General features: G+C 33.2%; 8 protein-coding genes across 8 annotated transcripts; 6 read left to right on the top strand and 2 right to left on the bottom strand.

Annotated features, from left to right (window-relative positions):
* Nucleotides 1-583: 583 nt before the first annotated feature.
* Nucleotides 584-2,013, top strand: RO3G_09681 (uncharacterized protein; the record flags this gene model as incomplete). The annotated part of the gene is made up of 7 exons (XM_067664266.1): nt 584-619; nt 669-988; nt 1,047-1,184; nt 1,237-1,450; nt 1,495-1,591; nt 1,650-1,938; nt 1,992-2,013. The coding sequence occupies 7 exons, from the start codon at nt 584-586 to the stop codon at nt 2,011-2,013; spliced, it is 1,116 nt and encodes a 371-aa protein (XP_067520367.1).
* An 809-nt stretch (nt 2,014-2,822) lies between these two features.
* RO3G_09680 (uncharacterized protein) lies at nt 2,823-3,497 on the top strand (the record flags this gene model as incomplete). The annotated part of the gene is made up of 3 exons (XM_067664265.1): nt 2,823-3,083; nt 3,192-3,238; nt 3,416-3,497. The coding sequence occupies 3 exons, from the start codon at nt 2,823-2,825 to the stop codon at nt 3,495-3,497; spliced, it is 390 nt and encodes a 129-aa protein (XP_067520366.1).
* A 617-nt stretch (nt 3,498-4,114) lies between these two features.
* RO3G_09679 (uncharacterized protein) lies at nt 4,115-4,554 on the top strand (the record flags this gene model as incomplete). Its single annotated transcript, XM_067664264.1, has 2 exons — nt 4,115-4,282; nt 4,333-4,554. The coding sequence occupies 2 exons, from the start codon at nt 4,115-4,117 to the stop codon at nt 4,552-4,554; spliced, it is 390 nt and encodes a 129-aa protein (XP_067520365.1).
* Nucleotides 4,555-6,152: 1,598 nt separating this feature from the next.
* RO3G_09678 (uncharacterized protein) lies at nt 6,153-6,488 on the top strand (the record flags this gene model as incomplete). Its single annotated transcript, XM_067664263.1, has 2 exons — nt 6,153-6,353; nt 6,405-6,488. The coding sequence occupies 2 exons, from the start codon at nt 6,153-6,155 to the stop codon at nt 6,486-6,488; spliced, it is 285 nt and encodes a 94-aa protein (XP_067520364.1).
* A 1,813-nt stretch (nt 6,489-8,301) lies between these two features.
* RO3G_09677 (uncharacterized protein) lies at nt 8,302-9,913 on the top strand (the record flags this gene model as incomplete). The annotated part of the gene is made up of 7 exons (XM_067664262.1): nt 8,302-8,456; nt 8,501-8,649; nt 8,710-8,819; nt 8,892-8,945; nt 8,999-9,418; nt 9,478-9,771; nt 9,869-9,913. The coding sequence occupies 7 exons, from the start codon at nt 8,302-8,304 to the stop codon at nt 9,911-9,913; spliced, it is 1,227 nt and encodes a 408-aa protein (XP_067520363.1).
* Nucleotides 9,914-10,474: 561 nt separating this feature from the next.
* RO3G_09676 (uncharacterized protein) lies at nt 10,475-11,658 on the bottom strand (the record flags this gene model as incomplete). Its single annotated transcript, XM_067664261.1, has 4 exons — nt 10,475-10,922; nt 11,081-11,170; nt 11,354-11,530; nt 11,597-11,658. The coding sequence occupies 4 exons, from the start codon at nt 11,656-11,658 to the stop codon at nt 10,475-10,477; spliced, it is 777 nt and encodes a 258-aa protein (XP_067520362.1).
* Nucleotides 11,659-16,712: 5,054 nt separating this feature from the next.
* RO3G_09675 (uncharacterized protein) lies at nt 16,713-17,252 on the top strand (the record flags this gene model as incomplete). The annotated part of the gene is made up of 4 exons (XM_067664260.1): nt 16,713-16,772; nt 16,835-16,962; nt 17,016-17,076; nt 17,133-17,252. The coding sequence occupies 4 exons, from the start codon at nt 16,713-16,715 to the stop codon at nt 17,250-17,252; spliced, it is 369 nt and encodes a 122-aa protein (XP_067520361.1).
* Nucleotides 17,253-19,396: 2,144 nt separating this feature from the next.
* Nucleotides 19,397-19,925, bottom strand: RO3G_09674 (uncharacterized protein; the record flags this gene model as incomplete). Its single annotated transcript, XM_067664259.1, has 2 exons — nt 19,397-19,768; nt 19,821-19,925. 2 exons carry the CDS (start codon nt 19,923-19,925, stop codon nt 19,397-19,399), a joined length of 477 nt encoding a protein of 158 aa, XP_067520360.1.
* Between the last annotated feature and the right edge of the window lie 1,480 nt (nt 19,926-21,405).

Below are 21,405 nucleotides of genomic sequence, written 5' to 3'. Positions count from 1 at the left end.
CATGTTACAGTTGTCTATGATATGTACACAATCCTTTTCTCTTTTTCTCTTTTCCCGTTTTCCCTTTAAATTCTTTAACAAGTGATTAAGTATAAAGTGGAGAAATTTCGAGATCTTCAGTTTCCATCTTAACCAAATGTTCACCAGGAATCATAACAAGTCCAACTAATCTTTCTTCATCTAATTATACATTAATTTCACATAGATTTATTGAGATTTAATGAACCTTCTCGGTATTCTCTTGTATTTGCTAATATGACATTCTTTTGTTTGTCAATGCACATAAAAGTACCAATGAATACGCGTCCATCTGTTATTTTAATTCGAGCTTTAAAGTTTAAATAAGAAGCTAATTTCTGAATATTCGGTGTATCTGCCATTTGTAAAGAAGAAATAATAATAAAAAAAAGAGAGAGGGGTATATGTGCAAATTGAAACACAGATTGCTTTTCTCTGTTGTTGCAGGAAAACATTCCATTCTCCTCTCTATGCTCCCCTTACATCTGTCCATCCCCCTTTCACTTATATACAACTCCCTTGTATACATCATTGCTTTTTTTTTTCTTTTTCTTTTGAAATCACTATGTCTACCATTTCATTAGTGCCTGAACAAACTATAGTAAATAAAAAATAAACCGCACATCTGTTCCACTTATATTTTTGTATAGACTTCTCAAACAACGACCTTGGAAGGTTATGTTGGCTTTGATACCATCACTCAGCAAATTGAAAAGAAGTTGCTGAAAAGAGGCTTTCACTTTAATGTGATGGTTGTTGGACAATCCGGATTAGGAAAGTCTACTTTGGTTAATACCATCTTTGCTTCCCACTTAATTGAAAGTAAAGGTCGTCTCTCTGCTGATGAACCACCAAGACAAACAACTGAAATCGAAACTGTTTCTCACTCTATTGAAGAAAATGGAGTTCGTCTTAGGCTGAATATTGTAGATACCCCTGGATACGGAGATCAAGTTAATAATGAGAACTGGTAAAGAATAAAGTCCCCTTGTAGCACAAGTAAACAGTAAATGACACGCATTTATTAGCTGGGAGCCTATCATTAAATATATCAAAGATCAGCACTCTTCTTATTTACGTAAAGAGTTAACTGCTACTCGTGATCGTTATATTCAAGATACTCGTATCCACTGTTGCTTGTTCTTTATTGGTCCTACTGGCCATGCGTAAGTTTATGCCAATTACTTGATGTTTGATACTTATTACTGCTGAGTATAGCTTAAAGCCAATTGATATCGTCGTATTAAAAAAGCTTTCTGAAGTGGTCAATGTTGTGCCTGTGATTGCTAAGTCTGATTCACTTACAATTGAAGAAAGAGCTGATTTTAAACAAAGGATTAAAGCTGAATTAGTTTTTCATAACATTAAGCTTTATCCTTATGAAAGTGAAGAAGATGATGAACAAGAACAAGCTTTGAATGAGAGTATTCGTGTAAGTTGTGTGGATAATATACCATCTTACTGATTATCCTATAGGACTTACTTCCTTTTGCTGTTATTGGCTCTGAACGTAATGTTATCATTGATGGTAGACCTGTCAGAGGAAGAAAGAATCGATATGGTGTTATCAATGGTAGAACTGTTTGTTACATGTGCTCATATATAAACTTATTTTTTATTGTTGCTGGTAGTTGAAAATGAAGAGCATTGTGAATTCATCTATTTACGTAACTTTTTAACGCGGACTCACCTTCAGGACTTGATTGAAACAACCGCACAGATTCACTATGAAGCCTTCAGAGCTAAACAATTGATGGCTATTAAAGAATCTAGTGGTAGTCAAGCCTCCTTTGCTTCTAGTTCACCACATATCTCTAATCACAGTCCTCAAGCAATGACGACCCCTACTGCTGGTAGATTAGGTAGTCATGTAATTACTAGTCCTCAAATGACTATAGGAAGTCCTGCTACATCTCAAAAGTAAGCCTATACATAAAAATAATGTATAAAACAACACATTAATATTTTATTAGATCCGTTCCTGCATTCAATTAAATTATTAATTTCTTTAATAAAAAAAATCATTTTTTTAAACATGTCTGACATGAGAAATGTGAACAACTGGCATTGGTAATTATCCCTATTCATGTGTTTATACATGAAGAATAAAGTGATAAATAGGGTCAATAAAGACTGCCGACCTTGGGCCAAGAAATATTTTAACAAGCACATTGTTGGATTATCTACTTTCAAAGAAAATGTCAACATCAAGATTACAAGTTTAGATGAATGTACAGGCGACGTTGACTTGAATCAAAGAAAAGGGAAACTATTTGCTATTTATGATCTTGCTTTAAAGCTAAGTTGGGAAGGTACATAGTAACAATATGGAAGAACAAGCGTGTTTAATAGCCAGTATAGCAAATGATAATAAAGATCGAGCATTCGGAAACATATCTATACCTGAAGTAGCTTACGATACAGAAGATTACGTGGTAAAATCAAATTAGCTTTCGCACTATACTATCATCTCAATTGATTGCATAGTTCAATTGTACTGTCAATCAATCTACACATTTTGGTGAAAAGGCAAAAAGTATTATTCGATCTCAACTTGTACCTTTATTAAAAGAAATATTCTCAAGATTTAATCATGATTTGATCAACAGTAAAGGAAAAAAAAAAATACAAAGAATAACTTATTAATTGTATTTATGACAGGCTGTAGTTCAGATTTGTATGCGAATCAAAGCAATAAGGTACCTGAACTACAGAAAAAGCAAGAGAAACAGCGTTTTCAGCCAATAGAAAGTCAAGTATCCAATTCGATCACCACCACAATCACCATCAATCATTCTTTTGAAATGAAAGGCGCTAGAGCAAAATATATTTATGAAGCTTTGTTGGATCCAAAGCGTGCCTCTATTTGGACAAGGAGCAACAATTTGAAAGTATCTAAAAAGATTGGATCTTCTTTTGAATTCTTTGATAAGAATGTGCAAGGCGTCCTACTTGGTCTGACTCCATACAAGACTATCAGGCAAACATGGAAATTGAGGTCATGGCCAAAGGGACATTACTCCACTGTAACTATTGATTTACTAGAGACGAAAGAAGGCGTAACAGTAAGTGTGAATCAGGTGGGTGTACCTGCTGGGCAAGAGGACGCGATCAAGAGAAACTGGATGGGATATTATTGGAAATCAATTCAAGATTGTTATACTCATTTACAGTCCATGCCACTAGAAGAGAATATCCCTTCACTACTTCAATATCAAAAGTATATTTTCTTCATTTGCTTTGTCGTATTATTTGTTGCCTTTTTCACTGCTTATTTTACAACAATAAAATTGCCGTAACACCCATGCATACATAAATCAACGTGTAAATCTAGTTCATTTTTAAGCCAGTATATATTTTATCCGTGCCGTTTTTTGTGCTTACAAATATACATTAGAACATTACTTTATTTACTGGTAGAGTTAAACCCTAAATGGACTCTCTCACCCAGATCAGATCGAGAAATGAGTGGAAGCTAAAGCCTCTTTATAATATCAAAGGTAAACATGTTTGGGAAAAAAAAAAAAGCGGTGGCAATGTAAGAAGCACTAGTGAGAAGATGAGGAGAGCCAATCGAGAAGTCTTTGTCCAAGATGAAGTGGCGGGTAATGTGAAACTTTCTTATGACACAGCACCATTTAACTTTATAAAATTGACAATTGAGAAACTGGAGTCGCACAAATTACACTATCTAAAAAACTACAGAATTAGAATCCTGGTTAAATGAATTTTCCGTTTTTAACAGTGATGACAAACTGCTTGAGAACTCCGGCTTTCTCCATGTTTTTCTTTTGTAAACTTGTGTAACTTTTTATTGTTTTTCTTTTATTTTCTTTTTAAAAGACGAGAAAAGTACAAACAAGTTGTACTGCAATAAACTTTTTAATATTGCATTTAATAATGAAAATAATAAAAGATAAACAAAGGTAGAATAAAAAGAAAAAGAAAGCTAAATTATTATTATTATTCTAGATATAAATGTAATGACATTAACATGTATAAAAAAAGAAAAACCTTAATTGATGGGAAAATTAATAATAAAAATAATAAAAAGCACATTTTTTTGTCTTTTGTTATTATTGTTGTGTATTTACTCATGTTTGGTTATGAATTAGATAAATTATTATATAATTATGATTATGGTATTGTTCCAGGTTCAGCTACAATATTTGTGAGGGATGAGGTACAAAAGACCGTTAAAATGGATTTAACTTTACTAGAAAATATTATGGTTATCATTGAGATAACCAATGAAGGATATAAGGTAAATACTTTTATAATATAAAAGATATCAAGATAATAATACGTGTAAAGGTACTTTCATGTTCACCTCTCTCGAGCACAGTTCAAATGTCATCTCTACAACTAGTACAGCAACATATGGAAACATTATTTGATTCAATGGAAAACTTGCTCATTAAAATATCACCGTTATTTAAAGATAAATTTCAAAAGATGTTTGATGACAACTTAAATGGTATCCACAAGGCAGCAGATTTATTATTGTTAGAAGATTTTGATCAGTGGATTCATTAATAAATAAAGCACATATTGAATTCTATAAGATATTCTATAAGCATCAGTGTACAGTACAGTTTTTCAGATATTCTTTATTCAAATAGACACATATAATGTATCAAGGAAGTATGTCAGAGGTTATAAACTAGAAAATGACGCACATCAGGAGCCTGATATTTTCAAAACCATGAATCTGACGACCAGAATAACCGTAAAGGCATTCAAGATTAGTTTTTCCATCATTGATATTGAAACATATCCTCATATAAACAAGATTCGCTTTCAACAAACATACTTTCCAACTGGTGTTGATTAGATACTCAATTAAATCACATCTTGAAATTAGATTCAAGACAATTAATTAAGCAGCAAGATCGCTTAACGCTTATCATACTTGGGGAACAGTGTGTGCTTTATATGAGCCTTTTTTTTTCAACTTTCTTAGCTGTCTTTGATTCAAACGTAAACTAGCCACAGGCAATAACATCAAGACAAACAAAGGCAGTAATCACATAAGCCTACCTACTTGACCCCACTTTTTTTTTATCGTTTATTCTTATCTACTTGTACCATTTTACTTTATCTCCATTTTAATAGCTTTGTAAGTTTTTCATATAGTGCGTATGTTCACACCCTTTTTAATACCCGCACTGCATGGTAACGAGAACAATGAAGCGTTGTATAACATGTAATTTTTAAATGCCTTTCGATTTTCTTTTTTGAATTCATGTTACTCTTTTGTTACTTGTTCTGAAAAATCTGCATTCATGCTGTGTATTACTATCTCGCTTAATTTTGAACACAAAATAAAAACAAGATCACTAATGGCATCTATATCTAGGTTCTCCAAATTCGCTTTGCTTTGATAATAATTTGAATTAACGACTAAAAAATTGAGCTACTATGTCTAAATTGGACTCAAGGATATAGTGAAATGCACCTTTGAATTCGCACCATCTGTTTTTGTGGTCTTTTTGTTTGGTCTCATTTTTGTATGCAGTATCCGTTATACGAACATACGATTTTTTAGCTCTATTTATGGTTTCATAAGCCATCCTTTTCGATATAACTTCAAAAGCTTTAGGGTTTCTTTTAGTAATCAAGTATGAACTTTGGACAAAAGATTATATTTAAAAGATTAATTTTCAGAATTCACTAATAAAACATTAGCACAAAATCCTATTGCCTTCACTCTATTCTCAACAAATAAAAAAAAGTTCTACTTAGTTATCGGAAGGAAATTGGAAACAGATCGATTCATAAAGAAAAAGGATTCAAAATGTAATCTTGATTTTGACCGTATTTTATAAAAACAATAAAGAAAAGCTTTCTTTTTTATTGATTGCTTTTTTATACTTTGTAATAAATATGTGTATACATCATTGTCTCATTTGTAAGCCATATAATCAGTCGTATGTTAAGATGAAAGTGATTAAAAGAGTATATCTTTATTGATACATTAAAAAGAAAGCATGTTGATGTCAAACAGTTGAATCACAACAGTCACTTTACGACTTAGGAAAAAAAATACAGTAATCCTTTTTTCCTCTAACCCCTTTTACAAACAAAAAAATAATCCTTTTTTCTAAAAGTTTCTTCTTTTTATTGTTTAAAACATGACAGATAAACTTCCACCTAATTTACTCAAACTATTTGCACCACGACCTCCTTTATCTTATTATCCTCCTCTTGATAAAGACCCTCAAAAACGTGTTGGTTGTATAGTGACTGGCATAGCATCTCTTGTTTCAGAATTAAAAAATTACGATCCCGATTATGTGCCTTGGAAATCATTAGCAGAAAAGCGTAAAGAAAAGGTAAAAAAAGAGAACATCTCAAAAAAGAATTTTGTTAAATTATTAATGTAGGCTGAAATTAAAAGAAAAAAAGCTGAAGAAAATTTACAAAAAGCTTTGGCAGAATGTAAAAAAAAAAAAAAAAAAAAAAAATAGCAGTTTTTAAGGCACACGGGAAAAAAGAAAAGGGGAAAAAATAACTTTTTTAAACAGATGATCCCGAAAAAGACGCGAACATCACTGGAGATCCTTTTAATACCCTTTTTGTTTCCCACCTAAGTTCTGATTTAACTGAAAGCGATTTGCAAAAAGAGTTTGAAACCTATGGTCATATTAAAAAGGCAAGTCTATATTTATTAGAAGAGAATACGTTTTTATTTACCTTTAAAAGGCTATACAGATTCGTCTTATACGTGACCAGAATGGAAAGGCTCGCTGTTATGGTTTTATAGAATTTGAAAGAGAAAAGGATATGCGTGGTTTGTAGAGAAAATAGGATGATGCAGATTGAGGAACTAACTGGTCTATAGTGGCATACAAAGACACGGATGGATTAAAGATACTTGGACGCCGTATAATAGTGGACGTTGAACGCGCCCGTACTGTGAAAGGATGGAAACCACGTCGATTGGGCGGAAGATTAGGTGGAAGAGAAACAAAGGCAAGCCAATCGAGTAATAATTCTTTTCGTGATCGTGGTAACCAAGGCCGTGGTTACAGTAGAAACAATTACAATAAAAGGGATGATGACAAAAAAAGACCACATGCTATGCGGTCCAGAAGCAGAAGCCCAAGAGGCTATAGAGATCGGAGAGATAGACAACGCGGAAGAGATAGATCAAGAGATCGCGCCAAAAGAAGCAGATATTAGATTATAAATTGTTTACTCGTTTTTCTGTTGTATATTCAATCACAATTAAGCATAATAATAATAAAAAAGAAGAAATATATTGCTTTTATTTATATGAACTTTACATACACAAGAGCTTTTCCTATCAAAGTACTTGATTGTTTATTGTGGTGTTTAAGAAGCCTAGTAGATGCACAGAAGGAGATAAGAAAAAGATATGATATGTAAAAGCAAGCTTAAAATGTGCCTCTGCTAATTGACATTCCCTTAAAGTTCTTTCTTCAAGACAGATGTCTCTTCAGCTCCACTTTCTTGAAAGATTATTTAATGCACTATTCATCTTTTCTCTAGTTTTCCTCTCTCCTTCTTCTTCTTGCTGTGCTCTAATTTCGTAAAATTCTGATGTTGCTTTAGCATATGCTTTTTTCTCTGGCATCTTTTCATTCGCCATTAACTTAAGTTGATACTTGATTAAACCAAATATATTCTTGTATTTTTCATTCAAATCATTATTACTTGGTCAAACTTACGCCTCACCATCAATGTGAGAAGTATGCATGTCTTCCAACATGAACTCACTAAAACCAGTGCAATTGATAACCAATTCATTTTCCACTAATACTTTAAATCTAGCAAGTTCAAAAGGATGATGTTTATGAAACTGCTTTCTTATTTTTTCTGGATAGACAATCGCGAATGGTCGAGGTGGCGGTGTACGCATGTACTTTTAAGTGTGACGAGGGCGTATTTTGTTTTGCTGCTGTGCAAATAAAACATTTTCTAAATACGATCGTCAAGAGACATTGACTTGTTCATTTTAAGAGCAAATAATGCTAGATTCAAGGAGAATAGACTATATGACAGAAATTCATACATGTATTTGCTTCATCAAACGCCATTTTAACAACCCAGATATATACTTGGCGATTTTGATGGATGCTGGACGAGAGACCATTCTCTTCTGTATGAAAACAATATACCCTCAGTCTTGATTTACAGAATTGGAGTTTAAAAAATGAATAAAAATAGCAATAAAGCCACACCTTGATTGACAGCTTTCAATAAATTGTGAGGTATTCTAAAAACATCGCTTTTTTTTTTTTAAAAAAAAAAGTTAGAATGTCAGAAATGAAAGATAGAAGTGTCTATCCTGGCATTACAGAACCTTTAAGTTTAGAAAAACCAAAAGAGCATGACATCAAGCTGACGGATGAGCTTCAAAAGACATTAGTTCAATATGGTTTATATGATTCAAAAGAAAGAGCAAAACAAAGGTATATCTGTGACCTATTATTCCTTTTAACTTATATTTTATTAGAGAATATGTACTTAAGTCTTTAGACAAGATGACTAAAAAGTTTGTACAAATTGTATATGAGAGACAAGGATTTTCTAAACAAGAGGCAATACAAGCAGGAGGAAAGGTATTGACTTATGGAAGCTATAGATTAGGCGCCAACGCAGCAGGTATATAAAAAGAAAAATATAACAAATAAACAAGGTAGAATTAAATACATTTTCAATTAGATGCTGATATTGATACTTTATGCGTATTTCCTAAATATGTATCAAGAAAGGATTTTTTTACAATCATGTTATCACTGCTAAGATCTAACGAACAAATCAAAGACATTACAGTAAATATAAACCCACGTTTTATTCTTATTACTTCATTATTATTTTTAATTCACAGCTAGTTCTTTATATAGCCTGTTACAGATTCTTATGTGCCGGTCATTAAATTCAAGTACAATGATATTCCTGTAAACTTCAGTGCCTACATACATAATTCTGTCTACTAATACTGTGCGTATAGATTGACTTTGTGTGTGCAAGATTAACAGTGGATCAAGTACCAGAGGACATTGATTTAAGCGATCCAAAGATATTATGGGGACTGGATGAGTATTCCATTCGAAGTTTGAATGGAGCAAGGGTAGCAGACGATATCCTAAGACTTGTACCTAATATTGAAACATTCAGAACGGCATTACGCTGCATCAAGCTATGGGCGACGCGAAAGGCTATTTATTCAAATATCTTGGGTTTTTTGGGAGGTGTTGCCTGGGCGATCTTGGTCGCTCGTGTGTGCCAACTCTACCCCCATGCCTCTGCAAGTACAGTGGTTTATCATTTCTTTCAAATTCTCGTTCATTGGTCTTGGCCATCCCCTGTCATGCTGAAGGCGGTTGAGGATGGCCCTCCTTTAGCTGCTACAAGACCTTGGAATCCAAAGGTAAGAATAAAATGATGCAATGTCGGCAAAAGAGACTAATTTTTAATTGCTCCGTATAGTTGAATCCAACAGATCGCAGTCACCGTATGCCGATAATCACTCCTTCATATCCTAGTATGTGTAGCACACATAACGTGATTCCATCCACACAACGCATCATCATGGGTGAGATTAAGCAAGCAGCAGAAATTGTACAGAAAATTAGGACTGGATCTGCTACATGGGCACGACTCTTTCAATCACATAATTTTTTTGAGATTTATATGCAATATCTTCAGATCACCGTAGTGGCTGATAATTATAATCTTCAACTCAAGTGGGCTGGATTAGTTGAGGCGAGATTAAGACAACTTGTAATGAAACTAGAGTCAATACAGTCTATTGCGTTAGTGCATCCATTTATAGATGGGTTTAGTGAAAGCCATGTGTGTCAAACTATGGCTGATATAGCTGCTGGAAGACATAAGATTGGATATAATAATCAAGTGTCTGTGAAAAAGATTTATTCAAAAACATTTTATATTGGATTATACCTTCGACTACCAGGTATAATTATATCAAATACTTGCTTGAAAAAATACTAAACAATCCTTATAGGCAAATTAAACATGGAGATTGACATCAGTGATCCAATTGAAGAGTTTAAAAATATGCTTAAAATGTGGCCAAAATATGATTATAGACGCATGGGGATAAAAATTGATTGCCTGTCTAAACTTGATTTACCAATGTCAAAACTAAATATCGTTGGGAAAAGAACTTTAAAGGTAACAACAGGTGAAGATAGGACAAGATGCCTCGTTGGTAATATCTTTGTTGTATAAATCATATGTATCATTCGTTTTCAAGTAAAACAACAAGTAATCATCTATCAATTCATAACAAAATAGCCGACAGCAACTGTTGTCTTGTAAAAAAAAAAAAAAAGTATATTACTTTTTGTATATAATATATCAAAAAAGAATAGTTTTTTCAAAAAAAAAAAAAAAAAAAAATGCATGTAGAATAGATATAAAATACTTTAAATAAAAATGCAAAAGTATAAATTTATGATTATTAGTTATTTTTCTGTGCAATTGTGTAATGAATATTACACCAACTTTTGAATTCTTTACATTCTTTTATAGCCGATTCAACCATTTTATCATATTTTGCTACATTCATTGACCAATCCTCACATAATTTGGGTTTAACTGATTCAAGTAGACGTTTTATACATTCTAGCATAATATCACCATTCTTACCATACCAACCTATTGGTGCTGAACGATGAGATGACTCTATATGTGTGACGTTATCTATTTCTTTTATCATGGATTCTAGTTGTGAAGCAATTTTAAGGTTGATATTTCTTGTTTGTAGTGAGACAGTTAAACGCATCATCCAAATGGATAAATTGGGTCCAACGTCTTGAATGGCTCCACCAAATTCACAGAATTCAATATAGCCTCCAGGCTTAACGACTCGAACAAGTTCAGGTATTATTGTTTCCCAATCCTTTTGGCTATATTTAAATATAGCATCGTATTGAGTAACATAATCAAATGTGTTGTCTGGAAATGCAAGTCTACTAGATACATCCATCAATCGGAAATGACAATTGGCAGGTGGTTGACTAGAGTTGACTATGAGTATTTATTATTTTAGGACATTCAATTTTACCTTATTGGATATAACACAGCATCTACAGAAGTAAAATGTGATTTTGGATATTGTTTTGCCATATCCAATGCCCACCAACCAGGACCTGCTCTATAAAAAAGTTAACATTTGTTGTATGAATCATTTTCCTTGATTTACTTACGATACATTAAGTACTCTAATGCCTCTTTCTAATAAATCCGTTACTGGTGAAAAATATGGTTTAATAAATAATGATCTATTAGATTATTATATATCTTGTTTTATTTATATTCAATTCTACAGTTAATTTACTTGAATAATAATTGATTTATTTGTAATCTTTCTATCTCTTCATCATCACAAGGTAAAAACTGCTCACTTGGTTTTTTAGTTTGTCTATAATTTCTTCCTTCAATATATTCAAATTGTTTAGTTGGAAATTTGGGTTCTGCTAATGTGTCGATGATATCCGCTTTAGCACTGTTCTTTCTATAGTAAATATACACACACAAACAAACAAACACATACAAAAAAAAAAACATTTTATATATTTACCTTTTAGAGCTACCGGTGCTTTTTGTTTGTTGTGTTCTTGAAAGGACTGAAAAGGGGTTCATATTGTATTTAAAAAGAAGTTGAAAAAAAAAAAAAAAAAAAAAAAAAAAAAAAAAAAAGCAAACATTGCAATTGGTACATTTACTGAATTTAAATTTTGCATCCATCATTTTGGAATCTTACGGTTTTTCTCAGCTTAAGCTCCTATTGAAAGAAGAAGGTGAAACTCTGAACACTGTGACATAATAATGTTTCAAAACTGCACATAGCATAAATAAGAAGCTACTTTAATAAAGATCCAGATTAATTGATTTCTATATAGAAAAAAAAATTGTTGAGAACTCGATAACTTTCTGTTCATTGATCATAATCTCTCCCTTTTTCAGTAAATATTTAAATTAAGCATTGAATAAAAAGTATACTTTAAAAACAATATAAAGGGTGTTAAAGTATAAACCAAACAGCTCGATTATCGTATATTCTATTAACTCAATGCTTTTATTTACATAACTTTGCTAAAAAATAGAAAAAGAATCGCTCGACGAAACCATTGTGTCTGATAGTCAAAATAATCTCAGGAGGATCGAATACTCCCCTCGTGGCGGTTTTGATATAAAAAGTACGACAAAACTTTAACCTTAACTGAATGAAAAAAAAAAAAAAAAAAAAAAAAAAAAAAAAGGAAAGGAAAGGCGCTTTAAGGCAAGGAGTATTCAGTAATGTGATTTTCATCGTTTTTAGCAACAAATAAGTAATATCGCTATTAAAAATATACTTTCTATACTCAACATAACATGAGCTTTCATTCACAGCAAAGAATCAATGATACAGTCAAGCCTATAGAATTTGAAGCTTGAGAAAAAATAAATGGCGAGTTTGACCATAGCAAAGAAACTGAATGGCTGTTTGTTGGCAGAAGATTGTCTTTTTTAGCCAAGTCAAATTAGCGTTACTGAGAGATAATTGTCGGCTATGATGTAAAAGCTTTACCGGTGACGATAACGGTGACGATGGCGGTGGCGATAATAAGAAATATCGGTGACGGAATTGGCTAGAATTCTTTTGCCACATCTTCCTCTTTTTTCTCGTAACAAGATGCCCATTCAAAGCTGCAAGTAAATTAGTTTTGTATAACAAAACCAATCTGTTTAATCGAAAAGCCCATTCAGCGTTAGTCGAAGATGAAGATCTTATTCTGCCTTTGAAATGGGAGCCTGGCGAAGATCTCATGGGCAAAATATTGTTGAGTCACCCAAAGATTATAGATCTGGTTGTTCATTTTCTAGTTGATAGTGTAACTTATTACTCATATAAAGACATGATATATGTTTAACATGCAAATTGCTTATATGTAGATGCAAGTACACCAGCCGATAGCTATACGGTAGCACAAACCGAATGGCCAGATGGAAGTAGGTCAGGCATTATTTACGCCTCGCAAGTCAAATCGACTCCATCACTCCGCCCAATCTTAATTGAAGTGCAATACCATGTAAATCAAGACTTCATGTTTAGACTCATCAAGTTTTCGTCTCAAGCTTACTCGCGGTACAAAATCTTGCCTATTGTTCTGGTTGTGGCAACAAAATACCTTGCCTCTTCTTTTGAAGAAAAGTTTATCGCTAGTTTGAGTGGGTTCTTTCTTGAAGCAAGCAGTGTTTTTTGGGCGAAACAATTTGTGCTACTGAGTGCCAATGCCATTTCTGAACATTTTAATGAAGCAACAATAAGCCCCATGGCTGCCCTAGATTTCTTCTTGACACAGCACCCACTTTGCTAAGTACCGGAGCGCCACAGATCAAACAAAACGTTACTGATGCTGTCTTCTGTTGTGAGGGAGATCTTGTCTCAAAACAACCAAGAAAAAATCAAAAAATCAGGCACTCTCTACCAACTAAATCAAGCAAATAGACTTCTAAAGGAAATACTTGAAGAAACTGAAAGCCAAGGGAAAAGCAGCAGTAAGAAAACCAAAAAGTATGCTCAAGAAGGCATTTTTCTATTGAGCAAGCAGAAAAAGATTTGGAAGAGAAGGAAAGTACTACTACATCTACAAGATATACCTCTGAAGATGCCTAGTTTATCGAAAGCATGAGTACACCAGGAAAGAACAAAGACTGGAAAAAAATATTTAATCAAGGCAAAGTAACTGGCTTATTTCGGTCATATACTTCTTCTCAAAGTTTAAAGTCCTCATATCATCACATTAAAAGAAGACAAAAAAAAATAAATTTATTTATAAAATAAAATGATATATTTAGCTTTTCCTGTTTGTTGCAGCCTCACAAGCCATACATATAGTATGAGTTTCGACATTGCGTTAAAAGTTAAGGCTCTTGTTTGAGTTAGATAAGAATTGACAGTGTTGTAAGTGAAGGTATAGGGGTATTGGTTGCATTTATATCGACTGAATCAGGAAAAAAAAACAAAAATCATCTGTCGGACTTGCATTGCACCAAAAATAAATTGTCAACAGCATTAAACTCATTGTTGTCGACCCTATCTTGTGGCTACCAATGACTCATGAAGAAAGAAGTCGATGTATACGATGGCGCCTTGGTTGGTTGCCAGGTGGAGCTCCCAAATCCTGCCCTTACCATCCCAACAACAACCTGTCAAGACGTCATGCCATCAGCTGCCTAAATATGCATCGCCGTCTCTGTATGCCTGAAGCAATAGCTGGTCCTATATCTTTCCTTTTGAATATGCTTCCGACACGCACATTTGTTCCCTCTAGTATTGCTCTGTCCTGGACCTGTAGATGGCCCGTTATATGTTCTATTCTCCATGAATTAGATCAACTACAACACTATACAATCATCCCATGCAAGACACCTCATGGCCAAAAACTAATTGAATGGCTGAGACAATTTAACTAACTTCGTGTGTCTCTCTATGCATCCTACTTTCCTTTCTCATTTTTTACTTTGAACCCGAAGGGGTTTTTTCTTCTAAACATCAAACCTCCAAACGGATTGATCTGGTCCGGGCGGACACTTATTTGTTTTATTTTTTTAGCACTCAATTGGACCTTTAATAAAATATAACGTTTAAACAAACTCATTGTTGTCTTCTAGGCTGGATGAGCCATTTATAGAGATAATCAGGACTATAGGCAAAAGCCTAAACTCTGCGAAGACCGTCGCACAGCAATCGATAGTTTCCAGCATTGTAGCATGATTAACTTCTTCGTGAAGAGCAACTAGTACTGGAATAAATTTATCATTATATGCTTCTCGCGAGACATGTAAAGTATGTCTTTTTGATGGCAGTTCATTCGGTTTGTGCTACCGTATAGCTATCGGCTGGTGTACTTGCATCTACATATAAGCAATTTGCATGTTAAACATATATCATGTCTTTATATGAGTAATAAGTTACACTATCAACTAGAAAATGAACAACCAGATCTATAATCTTTGGGTGACTCAACAATATTTTGCCCATGAGATCTTCGCCAGGCTCCCATTTCAAAGGCAGAATAAGATCTTCATCTTCGACTAACGCTGAATGGGCTTTTCGATTAAACAGATTGGTTTTGTTATACAAAACTAATTTACTTGCAGCTTTGAATGGGCATCTTGTTACGAGAAAAAAGAGGAAGATGTGGCAAAAGAATTCTAGCCAATTCCGTCACCGATATTTCTTATTATCGCCACCGCCATCGTCACCGTTATCGTCACCGGTAAAGCTTTTACATCATAGCCGACAATTATCTCTCAGTAACGCTAATTTGACTTGGCTAAAAAAGACAATCTTCTGCCAACAAACAGCCATTCAGTTTCTTTGCTATGGTCAAACTCGCCATTTATTTTTTCTCAAGCTTCAAATTCTATAGGCTTGACTGTATGCTAGACAAAGTTTGGATTAAATGAAAAAGTAGATTTGTAACTCTAGCACTGATAAGCTGTATGATTTTAGACATGTTCCAATTTTCTTAAATAATTTAATTTTGCCCGATTTGTCATACTGTTTGTGAAGCGGAAGTATATTCTTACACATGTTTGCTTGTCTCCTTTGTCTGTATTAAGCTAGAGAGCAAGGCAGTTTATACTATCCTCAAATTCCAAATTATTTTTTTTGTTTTGCAATTGCAACTGATATGAATGAACAATGAGCAAAAAATTTAGAGTATAGATCAGGATATATTAGTGATAATTTTACAAGCTATTTAAGCCTAAGGATTATCTTTTCTCTGCTTCTAAATGGACGATATATTAACAGCAACTCAGAGAATGCACATACTTATGCACAATGCTGGTCAGAGGAAACTGAGTGAGTTTCTAAAGTGGTATGGAAAATCGGGAAGATGCTTATCTTCTGGGACACACATTACTCAAGGCTTTAATCTACCTCATAGCTTATGTGCTATATTAACCTATGCAGTTCAAAAGTGCAATTGCATACAAGCGCTTAATACAATTCATAATGAATTAAATCAGTCTATTTCAAGACGGAAACCAGAAATTTCATTAACGAAGGCGTTTCTTTAAAGTTACACAGAAATATTTTTAGTTTGCTATAGCTAAAATAGCAGAAGAATAACAGGAAAGAGATTGCATACAAAAACAATATACAAATATTGCTAAAGCATAAGTCCAGTTATTAAATTAGGTGATAAAAGAGCTTAGAAGCAATTGAGAATCTGCAAACAAACAATTATAATATTTGTTATCAAATGGTTGAGATGTAGAACTCAAGGAAACACAAGCTGTATTGATTATTATAAAGGTTAGAGCCTTTACTTTTTACAGAAAGATACATATTAAAAAAGGAGAAAACATAGCCTTCATCTGTCAAATAAGAGTTCGAATACATTGAAAACAAGAATTGAGCCCACGAGGTTCATCAAACCTAATGTTACATCTCAATAATATTTCTCTTCATTACCTCGCGCCTGTCTGTGCGCATTGGTTTAAAAATAAGTAGTGAGTTTGAAAACATTTCAGACTGCATTTCCAGATTAAGTCAGCAAGCACTATTGAATCCAAATGTGCTGCCGCACTTCCGCTTTTGATAATCGAGAATTGAAAAAAGAGTATAAAAGGGCTAGGTTTTATTTTCTAAAAACAAGCTTTTTTTCTTTAAACGTATACCAATTCCACTCATTTTTACCATGAAGTTCTCTCTTGCCGCTTTAGCTGTTGCCATCTCCTCTGCTGCCGCCACCATTACAGTATGATTTTCAAAACTTCTTTATAGCATTGAACATACACTAATCACGAATTTCTGTTATAGGTCATTGAACCTTGGTCACAAACTACCTGGACTGCCGGTTCTTCTGGTCTCGTCCACTGGTCTTACCCTGAAGGTGCTGGCCAAACCTGTGAAATTCATTTGTTGACTGGTCAAGCTACCAACGCTACGTAAAGATCATCATTTTTTTTATTACATACGTGTATTAATTTTACTATTTCAGTGTTGTTGCTAACCTTACTGCCAATGGCCACACTGTCCCTTGTGACTACACCAAGGCTACTGTAAATACATATTTAAAAATCACTGTAGCCCTTCATCACTAACTTTTTATGTTTAGTTCCTCCCTCTTCCCAGCTACACCCCTGGTCAATACTTTGTCCGTGTTGTTCCCGTTGGTTCTGCACCTGAAAGCTACGGTTACTCTAACTACTTCAATTTTGTCGCCGCTAGTTCCTAAAGTGGATTATTACCTGGTAAGGATATAAAAAAACGTGGAATTTATACAATTTATTAAATTGATTTCTTTTGTGTTTGATAGTCAAGGAATTCATTAAATAAAGCATTGTTTATTACCTTTTAATACAGTAAAGGGGATCAATGTCACTTATTAAATTATCATTTTTTTTTGTCATTTTTATAGAATAATGGTATTTTATAATTAATAAATTCATATAAAAACCATACGATTTGAGTTTATTTTCGACTTGAGGATCTTTAGAGTATGTAATGATATTGTAGAGATTTGCAAAAAAAAAAAAAAAAAAAAAAAAAAAAAAAATAGGATACACAATTAAAAGATAGTATGATTGTTTGGTCATGAGTTAGCTTTAATGGCTATACTTTTAAAATCGTTGTTGTGCAGTCCAGACTTGGTCTGGTTAGTTCATTTATACAATTAAATTTTAAGTTCAGTTTCAGAGTATTATCCAAAGAAAACAGCGTGTATGTCCACGCGTGTACCAGAATATATATCTTCCTCAAGTACAATAAAGCACAAGGATAAAAAAAAAAGGCGTAATATTTTAGGAACTAACAAAGCTGACCAAAGATGGATGACTGTGGTGCTATTTTATTTTCGTGTAATTTGTGCTAGAGTTTCATAATGAAATTAAGGCCAGTGAAAGATTATTTTGTGTAAATTGAAAATATATTGTATTGGGGAGGTGCGTTCGTTAACCTGTAGCTTTAATTTGAAATGAACTAATGATTGCCTATGTTAAGCATATGAAGCAACCATAATCACTCCAATATTCATATCAGATCAAAATGAACAAAGACAAAATAACGTGATTTGCCCATAGGCAATTCTTCAATTCTCAACAGGGAAATTGGTGGTTACAGACAGAAATGCTCTTTATAAAATCGTTGCTTTCTTATTTTTTTTTCTTTGCTACATAAGATTGCTTGGATCAAAAAACTGATTTTAAAAGGCATCTTTCTCATTAAACCCAAAAGAGTATTTATTATGCGATAAAGAATTGTCAAATGAAAGGGACCATTTTTTGTTATGAATAAAAGGAAAATTAAAGGAGAGGAAAAACTCTCCCCTTTGGTTACACAATCTGGCTTTAATTAGTCTTAGATGCAAAAATAAGTCAAATCATAACCTAAAGTTTAAGGAGAATATTACTTTAGACAATTACCCATGGCTATTCTTAGATTTTAGCAATCTTTATTGTAAAGTACAGTGAATAGTTGCAGCAAAGCTATCAATGTAATACTCCCTTTATTCAATTATAACAGCTCAATCCTTGCGCGTTTTGAAAAAAAAAAAAAGTAGTATATTATTAGTGCTTGGATTATCCAATATCTTACAATTAGATTTGATGCTGACTTAATAATAGTAAAAGTATTCTTATTTCATTAGTTTTTATACGTACATCTTAAGCTATGTCTTTAAGTATTTATGCAAATAAAAAGACAATATGTTTGCTATGTAGCTTTGTTCCATATTTAATTTGAAGTATATATTTTTTGTCATAATAATAGCATAAATGAAAACTAATCAATCATTAAGGATTGGTAAACACAGCATTTCTTGCATGTCAAGGAATAAGGTAATGGCTGCAACTTCAGATTCATCACTACTTTCTTCACCATTATCTTCCAGGGCTAATGCGTTAGATTGACGTATGGGTCGGCGACTGTTTTAAGTAAGAAAGTCAGGTTTTAGTTAAATATAATATTAAATGTTTGTTACCAGATAGGACAAGATGCATTGAGTTCAAGCCATTGAGCGATACAGTCAGAATGATATTTGTGTTCGCATGGTAGTTCTGTTAACTCATCCTGTTGAAATTGTTCTGTACAAATAGTGCAATCCACAGTTCTCTCTGTCAATAAAAGCTTATTAAGTAAAGTGAGTGACGTGTCCTTTTTTTTATAAACCTATATCACTTGGTCTGTACTTCCTTAAGGCAGCAATATCTGATTCTGTTGCTCCTTTTCGTACTCTAAAGAAAAAAGGGAGAGAGGGGAGGGAAGACAATTAGCTTACATAATCATGGCAAGATAATCAAACCTTTCAGTTGATCTTGTAAATCTAAAAAAAAAAGGAAGGGAGAGAGAATGAGTTACTGAAAGAAACATATCAAAGTTATTTTACGGATGTCTCAAGAAAAAAGCAAGTGGGAAACTGTGAATAGCCCCAGTCTCCCAGTCGTCAAGTGCTTCTCTTCCTGAGTCAATATCATTCTCATCCACTTCAGGCTCAAATTCTGAAAAATGATCTTCTTCCGATAGGTGGTTGAGGAAATATTCTTCAGTTGAATCCAAAGTATAGTCTGTATATATATCGTGACCTTCATTATTATAATCCTCGTCTTCTTCCCAATAGTCATGGTATGCTTCTTCCTCTCCTTCAGGGTCACTTTCTGACTGGTTTTCATAATGATTTGAATGCTCACTTCTGGAGCCATATTCAGAATCCGAATCATTTATTCCAACTTCTTGTCTAGTAAATGAAGTTGGAGTCTGTTGGTAATGGTAAGGCTACAAACTTGTTTTGGTGTATAAGTAAGCTTACTGGAAAGTCCTCTCGAAACATGTAACAGAAACGGCATACATCGAAATCAACTCCTTGACTAATTCGCACCACTGCACCGCAGCTTGAACAAAATGCGAGAGACATTATTTGTTAGTGTTAAATAAAAGTCAGCAAAGATAAAATAAAAAATAAAGAAAAAAAAAAGGATGATATTTTATGCAGCAAAATGTTTTTATTGTAAAAGGCTTTTGCCAATAAATATGAGTTGATTTTACGTTACATGTATATTTCGTATTATAAAATTGTTAGTGTTGTCGTAAGCTAATTTTCCGCCCAAAAACTACTAAACAATATGAACAGTGGGCTGGTAATAATGTCAAGTTCTTTTCCTGAAAAATAATAAATGCCTAGCTGATTACATTGAAGCCGAGGATATGTTGTTGAATGAAAATGTATTGCCTTATTTTAACCATAATTATTTGATTGGACAAAAGAAAGATGACGTTATTGAAAGCAACGAATAAATTTCAAATTGCTTACAGTGCATAAGGCCGAAGTTACCGGCTAATGGAACTATCTTCGGTTCTTTGATCCTCTTGAACTTAATGTCGTGACAGCTGTTGAGGTCTAGGATCAAGATTATAATCAGATTAAATATACTTTGTTAAATTTTTTCTTATGTTTCCAGTAGCATTGCCGTCTCTGTTCCAATGCTATCGAAAACGAACATGAGTCATTGATAACTACCTAACAAAAAGCTTTACTTACCAGGCTGGTATCATTATTCGCTAGGCATTGAGCGCACAGTTTTAACTGATAAGTCAAATTTAGTTGACTTTCAATGATAAAAAATTCATTAAATGGTAATTATAAAAGACAAAATCAACTCAATTACCTAAAGAAGCTCTTATATCGCATTCAAACGTTGTATATATAATTCTATTTTCACCACTTAAACATTTCCAAACCAAGCGCTTCTCTACACGGTTACTGGATCTATGTTTTTTCTTCTTGTTAAAGTAATAATCTATTACACGAATTGAAAAAGTTTGTTCTTTCAATAAATTACCGATGATTATATAGTGAAACTGACTCATCAAAGACGTTCTTCAGTCTTTGATAATAATGAGAGTATGCTATAGACATTCGAATTCACCCACAGGAATGTCAATGACTTTAGTGGCTATGGCGCGTTGCATTATCTAAGGCATAAGAAAAGTTAGGCATTCATTTTTATTCAGCGCAGGTGTATGACCTCTATATGTTCCACATATTGAAGCATCACCATAAGTGATGTTTGCTTTTTGTTGATATTGACCATCTCGTATCTGTTGCTGTAGGTATAGAGAATGAGAGTGTTGACTAAATGTTCTTACAAGCTCTTATCTGGAATTTTTCTCTATCTTTTTTCTCTGTTTCTTAGTAGAATCGTATGTAAGCTTAAATGGTTCATCACTGTTAGTGGTATCAAGTATCGTACGGGCCACAAAATCCTCAGTTATTTTTCTATTGGGATAAGTATAGCCTTTGTTTTCATGATATCAAAAATTTTTCATAAAATCAAAGATTCTGTGTGGTAATAAATTGATAATGGAACGTGTATATTACATTAGTATGATACATT

The sequence above is a fragment of the Rhizopus delemar genome, genomic scaffold (assembly GCF_000149305.1).
Source record: "Rhizopus delemar RA 99-880 supercont3.7 genomic scaffold, whole genome shotgun sequence".
Classification (NCBI taxonomy): domain Eukaryota; kingdom Fungi; phylum Mucoromycota; class Mucoromycetes; order Mucorales; family Rhizopodaceae; genus Rhizopus; species Rhizopus delemar.
This window is presented reverse-complemented; position numbering and strand designations above follow the sequence as displayed.